The sequence below is a fragment of the Nicrophorus vespilloides genome, unplaced genomic scaffold, assembly GCF_001412225.1.
Source record: "Nicrophorus vespilloides isolate i.1.1-1 unplaced genomic scaffold, Nicve_v1.0, whole genome shotgun sequence".
Lineage (NCBI taxonomy): Eukaryota > Metazoa > Arthropoda > Insecta > Coleoptera > Silphidae > Nicrophorus > Nicrophorus vespilloides.
Window position 1 is genome coordinate 116,736 of NW_017100086.1, and position 19,432 is coordinate 136,167.

Here is a 19,432-nt window from a genome sequence, read left to right on the forward strand (position 1 = left end):
AAAGGATAGGGCACATTTATTCGCCGTGCGTCCGTAAACGATTAAAAAATTAGTAACTTTGAATACAAATTTAATGAATCTTCATAATATGTATAATTTAATGGCAATAATTATAGATCGTTAGTTTGTAAAACAATAATAATCAATCCTCAATTATTTAAAATTTCATTAAAAAAATATAGATCGCAGTGAACTATAAACAACATTAGCACACTAAATAATAAATGAGGAGCATCATTAGTGCATCATTAGAGACAACTTGATGTTGATGTTTTTCAACCATTTTCTTGTTGTCCCAAGACTTTAAATCGAATTTAAATCGAAAAATAATTTAATTTGTTAACTTTTAAAATTTCCGAGAAAATCGCCGATGTATTATGCGGTTATTTCTTAAAATATTGACAGTGGATTGTCGGAATAACAAATGCGACTTCGATGAGCTCATTGGATGTTAATGGGTTAAGAATGTGGAGGTTGCGGCAGTTTGCGGAGAATTGATTTATGGGTTAATAAAGTCCATTGATTGCGGTCGTTGGGCAATAGGAAAGAGATTAAATGGTAATAACGTCATATATAGTTGATTGAAAGTCGATATTCGGAGAATTCCATACTGCAACGATCAAATGCAATAATTATTACGTGATGAATTGAAAAACAAAAATTACATATAATATAAAAATCGTTATGTTATTGTAACACTTTCATTCGAAGATTTCTATCATCATTCACGTAAGTGATGATAGACTGATGATGAAGAACATTAACAATCATGACCTAAATGCTTTTCAAAGAAAAGCAACGAATTTTCAACGACATAATCTCAAATATTTGAGTATTTTCGGTTATAAAAATGTTGTGTGAATCATGAATCATTTTCATAATAGAAGGTATTGTTATTATTATGAAACACAATTTAGACTCAACGTAAGTGGTTGTAAATTAATACATATATATTTTTTTTACCCCACTCTGGATGGAATATATAATGGTCATTGTTTTTATAGAAGTACATTATTTACTTTTACTTTCATACATTTCAATGGTAATTGAAAATGTGTGTAAATATTTCCCAGCAATGTTATTTTTCTTCTCCATTTTTTTTAATACATATAAAAAAAACTTTTTCTCTTCGTGCTAATGCACAAGGATTTTTAATGGAGTCTGAAGGCATGAAAAAAAAATGTAAAAAAAACCCAACGCGTTTTAACGTTTTTTTTTTCCTGCGTTCGTTCTCATTTCGAGCCCTTTACCATATTTTTGTTTTCTTTTACAAGTAATGTATTGAAGTTTATATTTTTGCCATATTTCATTTTTAATTTGATTTTCGTGTTGATTTTTAATTATCACTAAATGCTGTACAGCTCTTGCAGTGAGTTTAATGGTTGTTTTATGTGAGTGGACAAAATTGGACAAATTAAAGTTAAATCGTACGATGATGATTCTTGATTGTGGTTCTCCGCTTGTTGAAAGGATGCGAGGTCGATGATGGAGGTCACATCAGATAGAGTTCCAATTCCATTCGCGAATTGAAAACTTTTGTATTCCTTTGAATATGGCTCGGAACGTGAATAGGCAAATGCTCATCCCAATCTCTTCCCTCCTGAACAACTGCTGCGTCTGTGTCTGTTTCCTCCTCTCTACACATCTCCTTTGCATTACAGATAATGCAGGAACGTTTTCGAATATATTCAGCCAAATATAAATATACATTCATATGTGAGTGCGTCCCTTCAATTCCCATGCGGATTTGATGACAAGTAATTTACTCAAACTGTGCAACATCGATGCGCATATCCATCCATCCATTTCTTCCATCTATTTCTCTACACCCCCACACATCGAATATGTATTCTATTTTGTTTATTTGCGAACAAGATCGAATCAAATATCAATATTTAATATTTATTTAAATTTAAGCAATACAGCAAATATTTGTTGGTACAATAAGAGACACTCTTACGTCGTAAACCAGTGCTCTCACAGTCAAATTGCACAATCTAAAAGCAGCTAACATATCTCTACGTTACTTTAAAACTACAAGCATCGTATTTAAAATAAATACATAATTAAATGTAATCGGGGGCCATGAAAATTGTTTCGCGGGACAGATGTGGCCCGCGGGCCATAATTTTGTAAACGACTATAAAATCTTAATTGTATTCCACTTTAACTCAAATAATACAAATTAAAAAAATATTATAATTGTGTTTCAAAACAGTGCACATTATCATCAAAACGTTTTGTTATACTTATTTGCATTCCAACAAATATGTAGAATGTAGGAATGTACTATAACGTTTTCACGTAATTGCAAAAATCCCTGATAATAAAAATGAAAATCTCGCCAAAAATTACGAAACTTGGCCGTATATAATACCTATTTCTATCGTTCTCTCTCGAGTGCGCTACTCTGTTCCAGATTTGGTGGACGTTGGGATGAATAAAACAAAAATTGCGCAAGGGAGAAATAACGCGAAGCGAGCAGAAGTTGTATTTATGATATTCACGTTTTTTTTTTTGTTGTTTTTTTTTTGTGGTTTCGAGAGTGGGGAAATATGAAAAATGTTCCATAAAGCGTGATGAAGTTTCATATGAAAGTAGACTAGATGAAAATAATTCCTACACCACTTTAGCGCTGCACTCTTTCAGGATCTTTTCAATAACGACACACAAAGTATGTATATTTATTACGACATGCAATATTTACGTACTGCAACAGAGAAAAATAGCAATTACAAATTTTATAAGCCACGTTTCAAATAGTGCGGGATATTAGCGGAACCGTTCTGTTCGAAGTAAAATAAGTTTACCAGCATTGTTAAACAAATAAACAAAAAAAAAAAACTGTTTTTCAATTGCAGTCAGTTTCAGAACTTTGAGAATTCCTCTCAATTCTTGTTGATGTATTTGAAAGGTTATTTATTCCAATAATATTAAAGTCGTAGAAATGCAAGACGTGCCTTCAGTGACGAAGAAATTCGGAATATTTTATATGTTTGGTTTGCGGGAATGGTAAAAATTGTAATTTATTAAATTAAAAATTGAATTGCAGCCAACCATATAAAATCATAGTAATGTATGTAAACTAACTGCATTCCTTAAACATTTAGCTTTCATATGAATCTTTTTGGTCCATTCTATCGATTATAATTTTCGAGAAAATCTGAATTTTTTCGTACTATATTTTTTCATTTTTTTTTTTCAACTATATGATGAAGCCACATGAATACTCTCTATATTTCTTAAATATTCAGTTTTCATATGCATCTTCTGGATCTATTATATCAATTATAGTTTCCGAGAAAATCAATAAAATGTGAAAACACTGTTTTTCGAGCGTCGATTTTATATTTTTTTTGTTATATTACTGTTTTGTTAGCTTAGTGTATGAGTTGTTAGATAAATGGGGTGTTCAGAAACTAAAAGATGAATAAATACGTTCGGTGTCGTCAATAAATATTATTATAGGAAATTGTGTGTAGTATAAAATTTAAAATCACGAGTCACATAATCACAGGTTGATATGTTCAAACCGTCGATGCAGTTTATAGAATAATACATTATTTATTATATTTTATATCGGTACAACTTTTATAGGTGTCAATATGTTTGTAACATGTACGCATCACTTTATAATAAGCAATAACGTGTTCACCGTATAAATAAATATATAGTGTTTTCTTGAAGGAATTGGAAATTTTTCAACGAAAATGAAGTGCAATAGAGAAGAATAAATTACTGAGTGTTCAAAGAGGTTTCGACTTGAATATAAGATTGAAAAATTGAAATCTGAGCAAATATGAATATTTTAATTTATTTGATTCTGGAATACGAAAAAAAAAAACTGATCGAAGAAACAGTAGTAAAAAAAATAAATCGATTTTCGTATCTATTTGTTTTCCTAAAGTTCATTCGGATAAAGCAATTTAATACAGTTTTGATGTGATATCGATGATAAATGCAGAACGATTTGTATCAATTTACCGGAATAGAAAAAAGTATCTTCCCAATGACCAATAAAAAAAGGACTCACCAAACCGCTGGACGTTATACTTCTCCTTCTTTTTTTTTGTTATCCTTTTTACACACTCACTTCTTTTTGTGCTTCCTAAATCGGTAATGCTCTGTCTCGCTTCTCTTTAGCTTTTTTTTTACATTGGTCCACTCTTCCATCCTCGTCTCTCCTTTTTTCGTGTGCGTTATTTATTTTGCGAGTTCGCGCGAGATTTGGATACTATAGATTGATGGTCGCCCATTTTTGGGGGTGCCGTATGGCTGATGGACTCATATTTCCATGTCCAAAGTTAGGCCGGGGATGAGCTTTTATCCTCTAACTCATGCATGAATTACATTCCGATAACCCATTTTTAACTGTCGGACGCCGGACTTTGCGAGCGAGCAGCAGCACAAGAGGAGGCACATTTCGGGTAGAGGGAAAAAGGAAAAAAAAAACAAGAAAAGTTGGATGTATATATAACTCAGGCGGATTTTAGGAATCTCAACATCCAGCCTCCATTTCCAAGCGTACGCAAATTTATCTATCTACATTTTTTTCCCTTCTATATGTTTATTGATTTATGACTGGATTTAGTTGAACAGATTCGATTTTCCTAACTTATACATATTTATTAGTGATCAATATTTGATTCCATCATCATTTTTATCTCTTATCAAACTGTTAATTATAAAATGAAATTTTTAACTACAAAAGTTTGATTATAGTTAAAATATAAGTTTGTTTATTTCTGTAATAAAACTTAATTATTTCATCAAGCAAACTTCATGGCTTCATACAAAGCAGATTAAGAAAAGAAAATGTAGACGATGTTTGCATATATACTTACTTTTTTAATTTCAGAGTATGGCATATTGAGATAAACCCTTTTTTTCGCATATTTTTTCCCGCTTCTTATTACTTGCTTCTGCCACGCATACAATTTTTTTTTGCTGCTGCTCGTTTTCCATTGTCGCAGGTTTCACTCTCATCTACTCTTCCGCTTTCCCTTTTTCTCTCCCTTCGTTCTTCTTTTTTTATATTTGTTATTCGCCGAGCGGTTGTCTTGGTTTCATATCCGTGCCCGAATTTCACGATTTTTCCAACGCCTTTCCTCCATTTTCGTTCTTTTTCTTCTCCTTTTTTCTCCTTCATATGCATATCTGTGAAAATCCTTCTTCTCCATCCACATTTCCAAGACGTTTCACACAATGGGACGCACACACACACAAGTAACAATGATCAGTCTTCTTTCGTTCCACGTGACACCTCGCGTCGCACGCCAAATTTGACAGCGAAAAACGTTGAAACAAAGAACCATCATATCGGTATGCTATACCACTAGATCTTACTGTTACTTTATCAAACAATTGATTTATTCACCTGAAAACAGAGAATATTAAAGTAGATTAATATGAGTTTTATGAAGTAATTGAGACATTTCATATAATGTTTATATTGAAGTTAAAATGCTTTTATTGTAATAATACAAAAAATAAATCGTAATTTCCGATCTGAGATTAAAGATTTTCGTGCTTTCGACGCGAAGTTTCTTTCGCCTCTGGGAATATTTCATAAGCGTCACTGTTTGAAGGAAATCAAACTGTAGTAGCATAAATGTGTCAAAAAGTTCGGGGATGGAGCGAGCGAACGCGCAGACAGGAAAAATACAAGGAAAATGTTTTTACTTTAATGAAATATAAAGGAGAAGATATAATATTTCCTTTCCTCACTCTCAGACATACAAACACACACACGTTCACATTTGCGACAGAGGAAAACAGGAAAAAACTTTTTCATTATATTTTCTTACGTTGAGCTTCTCCTTCTCCTATTGCCTGTCCTTTTTCTTATATAAATAATAAATTTGAGCTTTTGTTTGTTCGTGCCGCTCCTTGCTTTTTCTTCTATTTTTTTCCATCCACTTCTCTGGTCCGGTGAAATGGCTCTCACGGAGATAGAAATTATTTGACGTGAACTTTGGAAATTAAATTGCAATGGAATAACATACAATTTTTCGTGGCAACGTTCGTTAAAAAATCATAACGCTCGTGCCGAAATCAACTCAGGACGAATCTTTTATTTACGTTTTTTCCTGAAAGAAATCCTTTAAGTTATGTACAGTTGGCGCTCAGTTTACGTACATAATTAATACAGATATTTCCCTGTTCTAAATACATTTTTGGGCGTCCTTTTATACTCGACGTTCATGCGAATTTTCACTTTAACGTCGGATTACAAAATTTCTTTATAAGCAAATTTTCTAAAAACGTACTTGATGTTCATGCGAACGTTAATTTTATTTGATATACGATCATACACTGATCTTATTTCAACCTGACTTTGAACAAAAGTCGTGAAGTCATCCGACATTAATTGTACGTTAGTACGAATGATTGTGCGTCGTTCTGAGTTAACCGTCAATTACTTATTTATCTTTAAGTTTTCGGACGTTTTTCTGCCGAAATTTGAATTGACAAAAAGTGGACTTGAAGAAATTTGGATCACAGCGTGTTCGCAAATGATAAATTGGGTCGCATCCACATTCATTGACGTGGCACCATTCTGACATGAGTCGGTCGTTATTTCTCGTTACATAATTATGCTCGAAATGGGAATACATGCACTCCTCCGCGTCAGCCCAGATATTACCTCGTAAACCTATTTCTGTAATACGTACGTAATTACACGAATGAGACTTCTTTCATAATTACCTTCCTAATGTTTGCTATACTATAATTATATTAACGTTTATACCATAATAACACTTACCCAATTTCATGATTTATGATCATTTAATTTATGTAATTGAATCATAGTTGTTTACGATTTATTTCACATCAAAATCGTTACTCATTACGAATTTTCGCTTAATGAAGCGCATCCTATTCGTTAATCGAGGTGTTACTGTATGTTTATATACAGTATCTCAGATTTATAAGAAAGAAACTTCTATAACTATTACTTATTTTCCAAATTGTTCAAATAATTTTACTCAAAAATGAAAAAAAAAAATTATAAGTTTGGATGTATCCCGTCGTTTATTGGCCATTATACATTCATAGAACTGGAAGTTTCCACGGAGCAGTGTGTCATAGAGCAAAGGGTGCCCTTAGAAAGTAATTTTCCATCGTATATTTCACAAGTCTCTCTCTCCGAGAAAGCACAGAAATAAACTCCTTATACGTCTCAGACTGTTCGCGTTTTTACATATTTATTGCTTACGAATCAACGAAACCTCTAGAAAATAATGGTGTTTCGAGGTGATTCTTTTCCCATGAGAGAATAATCGTGATGATTATTGTAAATATGAATTTTGTTATTGTTGAATTTCTATTGTTTGAAAACAATGTAGGTAGATGTAATTTGGAAACTGATCGTAATGCATGTTGTATTGTCACTTCACAAAAGCAAACAACAATTAAACAGTTTACAAATAAATTGAAATAATTGCTGCGGATAATGTTTATTTTCAATTCACTTCAGTTTATTGATCAATAAAATATATTTACAAAATAGAAACATGGACACAATTACTATTTTTTTGTATGATTATTCAATAAACGTTGTTAAAAGAATTTTTTGGGCCTATATCGCAAGCCCGACAACCGAAAGACCGTCTATCGAAATCCCGACTTTATCAAAATCTCGACAACCATAATCCCGACTTTATCAGAATCTCGACAAACATAATCCCGACTATATCAAAATCCCGACTGTATCGAAATCCCGACTATATCCAAAATTTCTACAATAACATTTTTAAATTATTTCGGAGCGTAATCACCTGTTGTTTCCAACCGTTATTATTGTAATTGTTATTATTAATATAGAGTATTAACGAATTAGAGACATCCACGGCATCTCTTAGTCGCCTTATTATATAAACAAATACATCAGCATAAAGGGAACCTTCACAGTGAGACCGATTGTTACATTCCTTCCTATTTTCAACAGAGAAACCAGACGCAGAATAGGCAGTTTCATCTAAGAACCAGATGCAGAATTGACAGAATCAGTACAAGAGTAGTGACCTGAAGCGGAGCGTCTTATCAAAACAGTGCTTTACTCCTCAAACTCCCACCCCCTTGCTTAGTTATTTTTTTACGTAGAATAAGTATTTGTAATTAGTCTTACGCTAAACAACTACTGAGTGAAGAAATACAATAAAGCAAACACTTTGAAGAATATTTTAATAATAAACAACAAGTAAAATTCTTTCCATTTATTATTTACCAAGCCTAAGGCTCCACAACAGACAACAGAAGAAGATATCTCTCAGTGTCCAGAAATGCATCCCTGGGCCACGACACGACCTGTGCTACATTTTTATGTTTAATAACAATAAATTATTACTAATGTATTTGATTTTGTTGAATTATTCATGATAAACCTTAACATTATGAAATAATATCAAATACAATTAGATTATTAATAGTTGTTATTTATTATTAAAAACAATTGAAAAGTGATCATTTGATACAGTCGGGATTATGGTTGTCGGGATTTCGATACAGTCGGGATTATTTCGGTTGTCGGGCTTGCGATTGCCACCGGAATATTTTATATAAAAAAAAATTATATCAATTTATTATTGATATAAATCCCTGTCGGGTTTATCGGCCCCACAAATTGTTTGTTGGTTTTTGGGAATCGAACTTTTGCATCAGATTTTCGTGATACAGGCGACCGTTATAAGAATTATTGTTATTAACTTATGTTACTATTACACGAACTGAATAAAAGTATAGACTTTTGTAACAGTTTCTTTTTCCTTAATATATTTTTTATTTCCTCTGTCCAGATTATTGGAAATAATCAATTTAATTAATTAAAAAAATATCTGATAAATATATTAAATTTATCAGTGTGCGATGATCAAACTTTATTTAAACTCGTTGCGCTTTGAAAAACAAAAGCTGCTGTTGCAAAAGTCATGTTCTTACATACTTAATTATTTAAGCGCTATAACATAACTAAAATTTCAAAATGCCAAAAAAACAATCTGACTAATGAAAAGCTAAAATGAAGTTAAGACTTCTATAAAATGTGATGAAAACGCTAAACAGCGCGATTTTTTTCAAAATAATGATTAAAATATGTTAAACTGTGTCTATGATTCATCTATGTTTCCTGCTCGAATTAACAAATAATTGTTCAGTTATTCCTTATTCTTTTGTATCTTACGAAATGTAGCAACTATTTTCGAACAGAGGAAGTACTTTTTTAAATACATTCATAAAGTAAGTAAAGGCATTGAAACCTTTTGCTTGTTATTACCTAAAATTGTGTAATATAAGAAAGTAATTAATGTGAGATACATTTGTATCCCAACCGACTTTCGACGTAACAAAGTAGTGGAGTGGAATTTTAATAATAGATATAATGAGCTCGTTTCCAAATTAATAAAACGTAACGGAAAATGATAATTAGACACTTAATCTTAAACTGCCAACAACTCCACCTATTGCATCTACCCTTTACAATATTTTTTTCTTCTCCATGTTGTTTCCCGCCCTCGGGTTGTTATACGAGTTACATAATCTCCTTCGCACAAACGATCTCGGGTTAGGAGAGAAGCGAAAAGAAAAAAAAAAGGACAACAGCCCGAGAGGGTTTCGTGTTTTTCTTTTTCGAGTCTATCTCTCTCACTCGCTCACTTCATTGTTTCGTAGCGGCCCTTAAACGTTTCGGTTTCAGCCTGAAAATGATATATTGACTCGGATTACAGTCTCCTTCTCCTCCTCCTACACTTCACCGCTATGACGTGATGTCTCGTTTTCTTCAAAACCATTATAATCCTTTTCTACAAAAATAAAAAAAAACTCTGTCTTTTCCAATAACAACAACTCCTCCAATGGGAATTTTTAATTAGCGAACAATTAACGATGCGTGTGTTCATGAAACGTTCCTCCTCTCCCGATGGATCTGTTAATCACCCGAAAAATCAGAGTCCCGTTAATTAAAAACTTTTCCGTCGTTTCCCCCATTTTTTTTTTCTTTCTTTCTCTGCACTCTCCGCGCAATTAATTCTCAGGAAATTGGGGCTATGCGACGATGAGAGAAAAAAATTAAAATCAATAGGGAGAAAGAGAGAGAGAGCCCGAAAAAAGGATGTAGTGAAAGGAATGCTTCTCTCGGCGCAATCACGGAATTCCATAGAAACGCCGGAAAATTTTCAAGGAAGTGAATTGAACACATACAAACACGTGCGGACGCAAACCATAAACACATACAAATAAATAGACTAAAAGATCTTTCGATTTTCTCTCATTTCCAATGTGTTTTTTTTTTCTCTCTTTTTCTCTCTGGTGGGGAGCGGTGACATCGGAAATGCGGCTGCGGCGGCGGCACGCGTAACGCAATTATTGTGCGCTTTGTAAAACGCTGATTGGTCCTAATTGGTTTTGGCCTTTAGTCGTTTCCGGTCCTCCGAACTTAATTATCATAGTTTAAATCAATTTATTCTAATCTAACCAAAACGTAATTTGCCTAAGCTAACACAATCCGAACGCATTCCACGGTGCTATTTTAATTAAAAGTTTTACACACACACACGACGGTGGAATCTCGTACACATTGGGGACACGTACACTCCCGCAACCCCAATTAGCCACACGGTGGAGACATCCGACATTAAAATACAATTTATCACCGCTTCACTCTGCGTATCTATACATCTTTTGATTATATATATATACATTGGCCTGTCGTGTTAACTCTCAATTAGCGAATCAACGATTTTGATATATCTTCAAATTCTCGATCGATCAGTAATTGATAGCGTTTCAAAAACGAAATCACGTGTTGTATAACTGTTTGTAATGCGCGCGCATCTACGTATTAACGCATCCCAAGATGCGCATAAGTACAGTAACTGTTACGTTTGAAAAGAGCGCGCGTCTCCTAATAATTTTATATTCAAAATGTGCATGATTCAATTCAATTAATATACTGATATTCAAGCGTTCTATAAAACACTAGATGTAGTCTCAACAAACTAGTACAAAGATATTACTTTACTAACTTCTACCATATTTGAACCTTTTCGTATCTGAATGACGGTTGTTATTGTGCTGAGCAAAGAGGCAAATAATAGCTTCAAAGATACATAAGATATAATATCAATATTTTCTATACAAAGAATAATATTGACATTATTTTGTCTACTATACTTTACATAAGGTTTATATTACTATACGAAAGTTATGTATGGTTTTTACACAAACGACCATTTTAAAAGCTCTTTGAAATTTGTGTACGCATTTGCCACCACTATCTAGTTTGAGGATAAAAAAATGTGTTTTTTTTTTTAAATTTGTATATATTATGATGACCAACGCATCATTTATGGAAATTTAAAGAAAATAAAATTGCGAGTTGCACAGGTCGCTATAGCAGCACTATCCGATTCAGATGTAGAAGACGAAAGGGAAGATTTGCATGAAAATAATGAAATTGACGAAGACATCGAGGAAAAGTCAGATGATGAGCAGCAAGAAAATGAAGATTTGAAAATCTTGAAGACATCAGATATGATAATTTTGTCCATTGGTCAGTACAGGTAGGTGGCCATGAACAACGTAGTAAACATGTAAACCGTGGAGGGCGTTCGCGTACTCAATGCAAAAAATGCCTTTTTGTCTATCTAAATTTAAAAATTGTTTAAAAAAATCAATTTTTAATATAATATGTCTATTTGCCACGAGTTTCTATACCTACGAAGGAAACCAACTCAAACTTGGTGGGAGAGTTCTTGTTTACAATAATTTATGATAAAAAAAAGCTTTCAATATTAAAAAACTCGGTTAAAAGTAGTCAAGCAGTCGTGGTTTCCTAATGTAAATAGTGCGAAAACGTTAAAGCAATAAAAACTATTTGAGAGGATAAAGTAAATATACGCAAATGTATGCGAAAGTTTTTTAATATTTTAAATTTCAAATTTTTAGGCGCTATTATATTTGCTGGTACTTGTGGCGCCGCGTTATGTACTTTCCATGTTCTAAGGAATGCCACCGCAGCAGCGGCTACACAACAGATTTCTCATATGACTTGGTCCCCCTGGTTCCTAGTGTTAGTGGTCGTTCTAGTTGCATCTTTGTGTTGTTTGTGATCACAAAATTTCCAAACTTGTGTTGGGATATGTTATTTTTAACTTGTATGTCTCCGAATAAAAAGCCAAAGAATGGAAAGAACCATAGATATGAAAAGCAAAATCATTAAAAATCTAGACCAAGGAACGCATTATCGTAATTCACATTGGTTTATATGGGAAAACTTGTATCTCACTATACGAGTAAAAATCCGGAAATTTTGGAACGGATTAAACTGTACTGAACACTAGATATAGTCTCAACAAACTATGGCAAAGATAATGAAAATGATGAAGATATCGAGGATAAGTCAGATGATGAGCATCAAGAAATTGAACATATGATAATCTTGGTCATTGGTCAATACAGGTAGATGGCCATAAAAACGTAGTGAACTTGAAAACCGTGGAGGGCGTTCGCGTACTCAATGCCAAGTGCCTTTTTTAAAAATTTAAAAATTGTTTAAAAAAATAAATTTTAAATATGATATTTCTTTTTGCCACGACTAGTTTCTATACCTACGAAGAAGATCAACTCAAACTTGGTGGGAGAGTTCTTGTATCGGTACTATCGAATAATTTATGATAAAAAGAAAAGTTTTCACGTCGCAAAATAATAGCTGTCATCTTGTGTCAAAATCAAGGAAATGTGTAGCTACAACTATATACAAACATGTTGATACACGCTGTTCCAACTGATAAGTAAACCAAAAACGTTGATACTACGAATATTGTTTGTTTGAAATTCGAAAAGCTATTGGATTTAACCTATGCGTTTTGCTTCATTTTTGTGTATGTGCATATGCATGTCGTGTGTGTGTGTACAGCACAAACACGTCGATCCGAAATGAAAACGAAATATGACGGCGCAACATAACAGATACAGAATGCGGAGATAGCGTGTGCATTCGTAAACAAGAGTGTAGGAAAAACCGCGTTGCAAATAAAACGAAGATTTATTTACTTTGCACGGACATGACGTGGCATCATATTGGAGAGAGAGAGGAGACTTGTGTACGTACGAGCCGAAAAGCAGGGATTCCGGATCCAAGTCGTGGACGCATCGCAGCGCATAAGCACGCAAATGGAAATACAACGAAAAAATATATAAAAAGAATAATAACGTATACATATAGAGTGTGTACATGGAGAAATGTGTGCGGGGTTGTATGTACATTGGCTGTATGTTCGGATAACGCCGGAATGTATTTACAAAATGCACAAATTCGTATACATTCCGTGTCGGTACACAGATATAAATTAATTGAATCAAATTTTCGCGCTTCGCTTTAATTCCATTTTCCGCCACGGCTAAAAACAAATTAAACGTGCAGAAACAACGGATACACCGACTGCCTAAACAAATGCTACGTGGAAATTGAATTATTCGAGGGGCTGCCACCGCCTCCCTGCAGGAAGTATTTAAATACATATTTTTTTCTTCGACCCACATACAAAGCGAACATTATCCCTCTACACAGTCCTTATTTTACTTTACATCACTGATATTGCTGTACAACAGCAACCGCATGCATTTCAACTGCAGGATGACATTAATCTGGATTCTGGTTGACAATGAAGATGATGATGATGATAATAATAAAAGTATAGACAATGCAGAAGCTGCTGCATTCAACTCTCATCGTCCGAACAAACACATTTTGCGAGAAGACGTGTGCAGTTGACATACTTTCTGTTTATTAAATCCTTAATGCCCGGTCATAAATATATTTACACTTGTTATATATGACGGCCGTATTTCATTTCTGCATCCGCCAACATTTATTTTTTTCCCCATTTTTATTTTGATGCCAAGCGTAAGCTTGTTTGTGCTTTTAAAGCCGATTTCGCATCGTCGAAAATTTGCAGGGGTTCACTATTGTGAACTTTGATATTAAAGCTCGGATTATTTACTTTCTTTTTTTTTCGAGATCAAAAAAATACAAGGATAAAAAAATAACTTTTTTTATAGGTATTTGTAGATTATTGTTTAAACAATTGAAATATGTATGTCTCTTTGTCCGAATTTACGTACAAATATTGTAAAATTTGTATACGCAATGGTAAAATAAAGCAGCAAAAAAGAAATTAATAGAAATTGAAACAAAAATATTAATTTTAAGGATTATTCTAATAATTATTATTATTATTCTAATAATCCTTAAAATTAATTAGAAAAAACAATTCTTAAAAGTTAACAGTTGGTATTAGCCTTCAACTTTTTTCAAATGAAAAATGAATGCCAAACACAAAACAAATGTCAAATATGAAATTGAACATTTTATTCTGAAAGTGGATAAACATTTTTCGCAAACACAAGATAGAGAATAATACGCATCAGACATAAAGGTATATAGTTTATTACGATGTTGTTGTTGTACTGTTATAATATATTTAGTGAACTGCGAAGCAGGGGGACCAAGTCTGGGGACCAAAGACGCTGTCTGGTGGCGTGCCTTCGCAAATTTGAAAATCGAGTGGCGCCATCTTCAGTGGTCTCTATGGAACCTTAATTCAAACGAAAGCAATGGAAAGCAATATACCAAAACTTAACCTAAATATTTACCGTCTAAAGTGTGAGCTTCGTTGCATATGGTTGTGCCATCCATATTCTCGACATTTATTAAATTAAAAGGTGATATTTTACATATATAATTTACTTTTATATTATCTAACATTACTATTTATTGCAAATTATACAATTACATAAATAATTACAGGCTTCTCTGTAAATTTAGCCAACTAAATGTTCATTTATATTATTACAAGTTCGGTACCACATATATTAGTTAATAATTTTACTACTACTCACTAAATCTAAAAATAATGTATTGAAATAAATAAAAATTACTAATATATTCTTATCATTACGTTCGTTATTTCCTGATTAGCTAATGTTTAGATATTTCATACGTCTCTACTAATTAATTTCTTCATTTTGCAACAAGTACTTGAGTAAGTGGGTATCGAACCTACTCAATCCAGCATGTAAAAGTACCAAAAAAGTCAAGAATGAAAAATATTATTTTGTTGGCATAGGCCCTACTCAATTTAACCCCTCTAATGACTAACGGAAAGTGATCTGAAGCATATTGGAGAGGTGCAGTATTTTCAGTACAATGTCTGTATTTTTGGATATATATCCTGGAACTGGACAAGTGTATCTCATTTCTGAATAGTTATATTTGTTTACTTGTAGTTCAGTTTATTCAAATCCTAAATGAAATTTTAAATAGCTTAAAACAAATTAGTTAAATTTATCCCACTTTATAATCATCACAAATGTTCCTTCAATCAGACTGAAAAGCTAAAATAAATTGGCACTTACAAAACAACCTTGGGAATAAAGAGCTAAAAGAAAATCTAACAAGGATTTTATCACCATCCTACTAATTTATCAATACTCACTAATTAATAGACTGATCAATAGTAATACAAGTCTTAAGAAAGACTAAAATGTTTAATAATAATAATTAAACTTTTTTGGATCAGAACAAACTCGGTTAAAAGTAGTGAAGCAGTCGTGGATACAAATATAAATAGTGCGAAAACGTTAAAACAATAAAAACTATTTAAAATAAAAATATATTCTATTTTATGATTGATAATGTTCGGAAACATTAAAATTACTATATTTCTTTAAAATTAGGTTTTCTGATGATATTCAAGATATACTGATTTTCAATGAATTTATTTGAAAAAACACAGGTACATCGATTTGCATTACTTATTTCAGTGTTTCACATTTTGACAGAAATTCTTTGTTCACATTTTTTTCATTCAATCGAAATACACAGCATAACGAAAGTTTTGTTGTTGATTGACAATTTCGTTATTGTAGGTTATGTAAGCCAAACAAAATGTATATGCCAGGGTGACCAACTGAATTTTTGATGGTCTGTATATAGACTAGAAGTGCACACATTAATTCAATTTTAATATGAATAATCTGAAGTGGACACAATGATTTTTTAAATTTTATGCAAGGGTTGTGTGGGGGAGACACAAATGAACGAAGTTTTTAATTAAGTAATGAAGAATAAAGTTTGAATGAATTGCTGAAAGTTGAATTAAAAGGAAATAAAAAGTGAATTTTATGAGTGGAATAATTTCCAGACAAGACGATGAGCGAACAAAAAAAAAAGAAAGTAAAGCAGAGAAGAACAAATCACTGTAGTGAGAATAAGAGAAAATGAAAACGAGGATGTGAATAAATAGCGGCATGAATATAATAACTCAGTGCTCTTTCTAGCTGAAAATTTGTTTTCAGCACGAAAATATATTTATCTCGGACTCCATTTTTTTGATGTTGTAATGTTATTCATTTCGTTCCTGTATTATTGTTGTACTTTTTTTTTTAATTCTTGTCGCTCCAGTTTTGCACTATGTTCTTCTTTTTTTTTGTTTCTGTTGTTCTTCACTTTTTTCCCCTCTTCCTTCCTTTTGTTTTAGTTGTGTTATGCAAATGAGAGATAATGAAATCTCTGAAAACGCTGAAAGCCTCGCAAGCAAATCCTTTTTCCAACCCCCTCACCGACCTAGACGTTCCCACCACTGTTTCTTCATCCCATTCTTTTGTTCTTGTCGCCTGCATTTCAAAATCCCCCTTTTATCTCCCATTTACGTGTTTCCTGCTCAGGCATGCATGTTTGTTGTCCGCCCTTTGTTTTTTCCCTCTTCTTAATTTCGTTCATCCGGTACGCGAAAAGCACGAAAAATTTCGTTTTGCATAGTTTTTCCGGATTCATGTGAAATTAGTATCAGTATTTTTTTTTTTCAATAAATAGCTTTCGATTAAAATTAAATTTTCAATTTCAAAATGAAAAGCTAACAAAAACACAATGAACAAAAGCAAAATGATACAATATTTTTTAATTAACGAATATTGAATTTATTTTGGTACAATCGCAATAGCAATAATAACATGAGAGAGAAAAAAAACAATATAGGTGTGTAATGGAAATAATTCTATGCGTCAAAAGTGCAATAAAAATGCGCCGATGGCTGCATACAATTTGCAATAAATTTTGATGCGCAATTTTCATTCGGCGTTTGGTTGATTGGAAAAGTTTTAAAATATTTTTTTTACAATATAATACAAAAATAAACGAAAATATATTTGATATGTTACAAATGTTATTAATTCTTTACTTTCTGCACGAACTGAAAGTTTATAAAATTTGAAAATATCCACGTGAACAATAAAATCTCATGGTTTTATTTCACAGCTTATGAGTCGTGTTAAATTTGTAATGAATTGCGAAATGTCAGCTGTCATTTTTTGTCAAAAGAGCAATTGCTCAAATACTCTTAGCAAATATGTTTGGTTATATAATGACAGCTGTCACTTTATGTCAAAGCGAATAATTGTTGAAATAGTATTGGCAGCAGCAAAACTTCAAAGAAACATGTTAGTTGCGAAATGACAGCTGTCACCTTGTGTCAAAGTGTCAAAAATTGTATATTATATATATAATATATAATTGTATAATCTTTTGGATCGCAATACAACAACAAACATGTTGAGTTTTGAAATGACAGCTGTCACTTTGCATCAAAAATTGTATATTATAAACTTTTGGATTGCAGTAAAACTACAAACAAATATGGGTTGTTGGGTGTAGCAAAGGGTTGAAAAACGTTGCTCTAAACAGTGAAGATTCTAAATATGAAAATAGAGATATTTTTATACACTTTACACGTCATTATTAGCAGCGCAACGAAAATCATAATAATTGCATCATATTTACTTACATCTCAAGTAAATATTTAAGTTATCCAACTCATATAAATATAACAGTAACATGTGGTATTATAATATAATGACAATAAAAAATTTGTCTCTATTGATGAACAAAATTATGAAATTCTATGTTTAAAAATATTGCTAAAAAACGTAATATATTCGTATAATTTCATAAAATTAATCTTTTAATTAACAAAGCAATTTTTTTTAGAATATTAGGATAAAAAGTAAGAACAGCAATACCTCAAATACTAATCAAAATTTGTTTATTAAAAGAGACTTGATTGTATTAAGAAAAAAAAGATATATTTTTTTTTAATTTAATTATTATTTTTTAATTTTATTAAAATTTAGGTTGTCTTAAAACTTTTAAACTGTACAATAGAGAATTCGCACTGATTGAATCCGCACTATGCGAGGTATTGCTGTAAGTTCATGAAATGAGAGAAATATTGAATAGGAATAAATTAAAAAAATCTCTTGAAACATCTTTTTGAAAATAAAAAGAAGTTAATAATTTCTACCATTCTTCTACATGGAATATATTAATTCAATTGTCCGATTTTGTTTTGCTTCAACTATTTCCAATGAACATATAAGAATGATTAAAAAAAAATTATTATAAAAAAAAAATTAATATTTTTCACTAATTTTATAAATATTTAATATTTTGTTGCGACAATATTATCAATCAAGAAATTCAATTAATTAAATTAAAACAATTAATATAAGTATTAAAAAAATATATAATTTTTTCAATTTATTATCAAAAAAAAATTCAATATTAAATTGTTAAATTTGTTTTAATCAAATTATAATACAATTTTTTTACCATCTTTAGCTGCGGAGTCTGCAAATTCCAGTAGAGAGTCCAGAACCAAAAATAAAATCCTCGATATCACCAAAAATCGTCGCGATCGAAACAGAACCATATTGTCAATGTATTTGTTAATTAAACAAACAAACAAACTGTTTACAGGGAAGATACGATAATACGGTTCACTATATAGATACAGAATAAAAAAATTTGCCGATCACTCGCACTAAGTATTAAGTTTGCACACATAATCCAGAAACGCGAACAACATCTTAAAACAGAATTAATTAATCACAGTGAAAACCACTTGGATGAGCGTTCGAAATGTGTTAAAAAAATAAACAACAATTGAGATAATGAACAAATTCACTTATTTAACGTTAAAATCTTTCAGTATTAATTTTACTTTTAAACTTTAAATATTTAAACTTTATTATTTATTTATTTTTTTGCTATGAAAATTATTTTTTTGTTGTAATTTTTTGATCTCGCGCTGGTTCTACGCGCTAAGATTTATTATCGATTAGGATGCCGCCTGTATCACATCAACCTTGATACTGGCGCTTTTCGGGTCTCGCCCCACTCGCGTCGCGACGCCAACGGCGCAAGTCGGCGCCGCATATAAACCCGCACCTGTATCGCACAATATGTAGATTCTATTTCATAGCCAACTTCAAACGGCGCCCCTTTTTGCCCCCAGGACGCATCGCCCATATGACCCCTAAGCTTATGGATCTCCGAAAACTTGAGAGAATGAATTGTAATAGTTTTCTAAGTACATTC

General features: G+C 32.0%; 1 protein-coding gene across 1 annotated transcript in view; it reads right to left on the reverse strand.

Annotated features, from left to right (window-relative positions):
• Nucleotides 1-19,044, reverse strand: part of LOC108567185 — a gene marked incomplete at its 3' end in the record, with an annotated part of 100,112 nt that extends 81,068 nt beyond the window's left edge. Inside the window, exon 1 of the mRNA XM_017927514.1 lies at nt 18,665-19,044. Coding sequence (XP_017783003.1) covers nt 18,665-18,764 — 100 coding nt within the window. The remainder of the gene's footprint in view (nt 1-18,664) is intronic.
• Nucleotides 19,045-19,432: the final 388 nt, after the last annotated feature.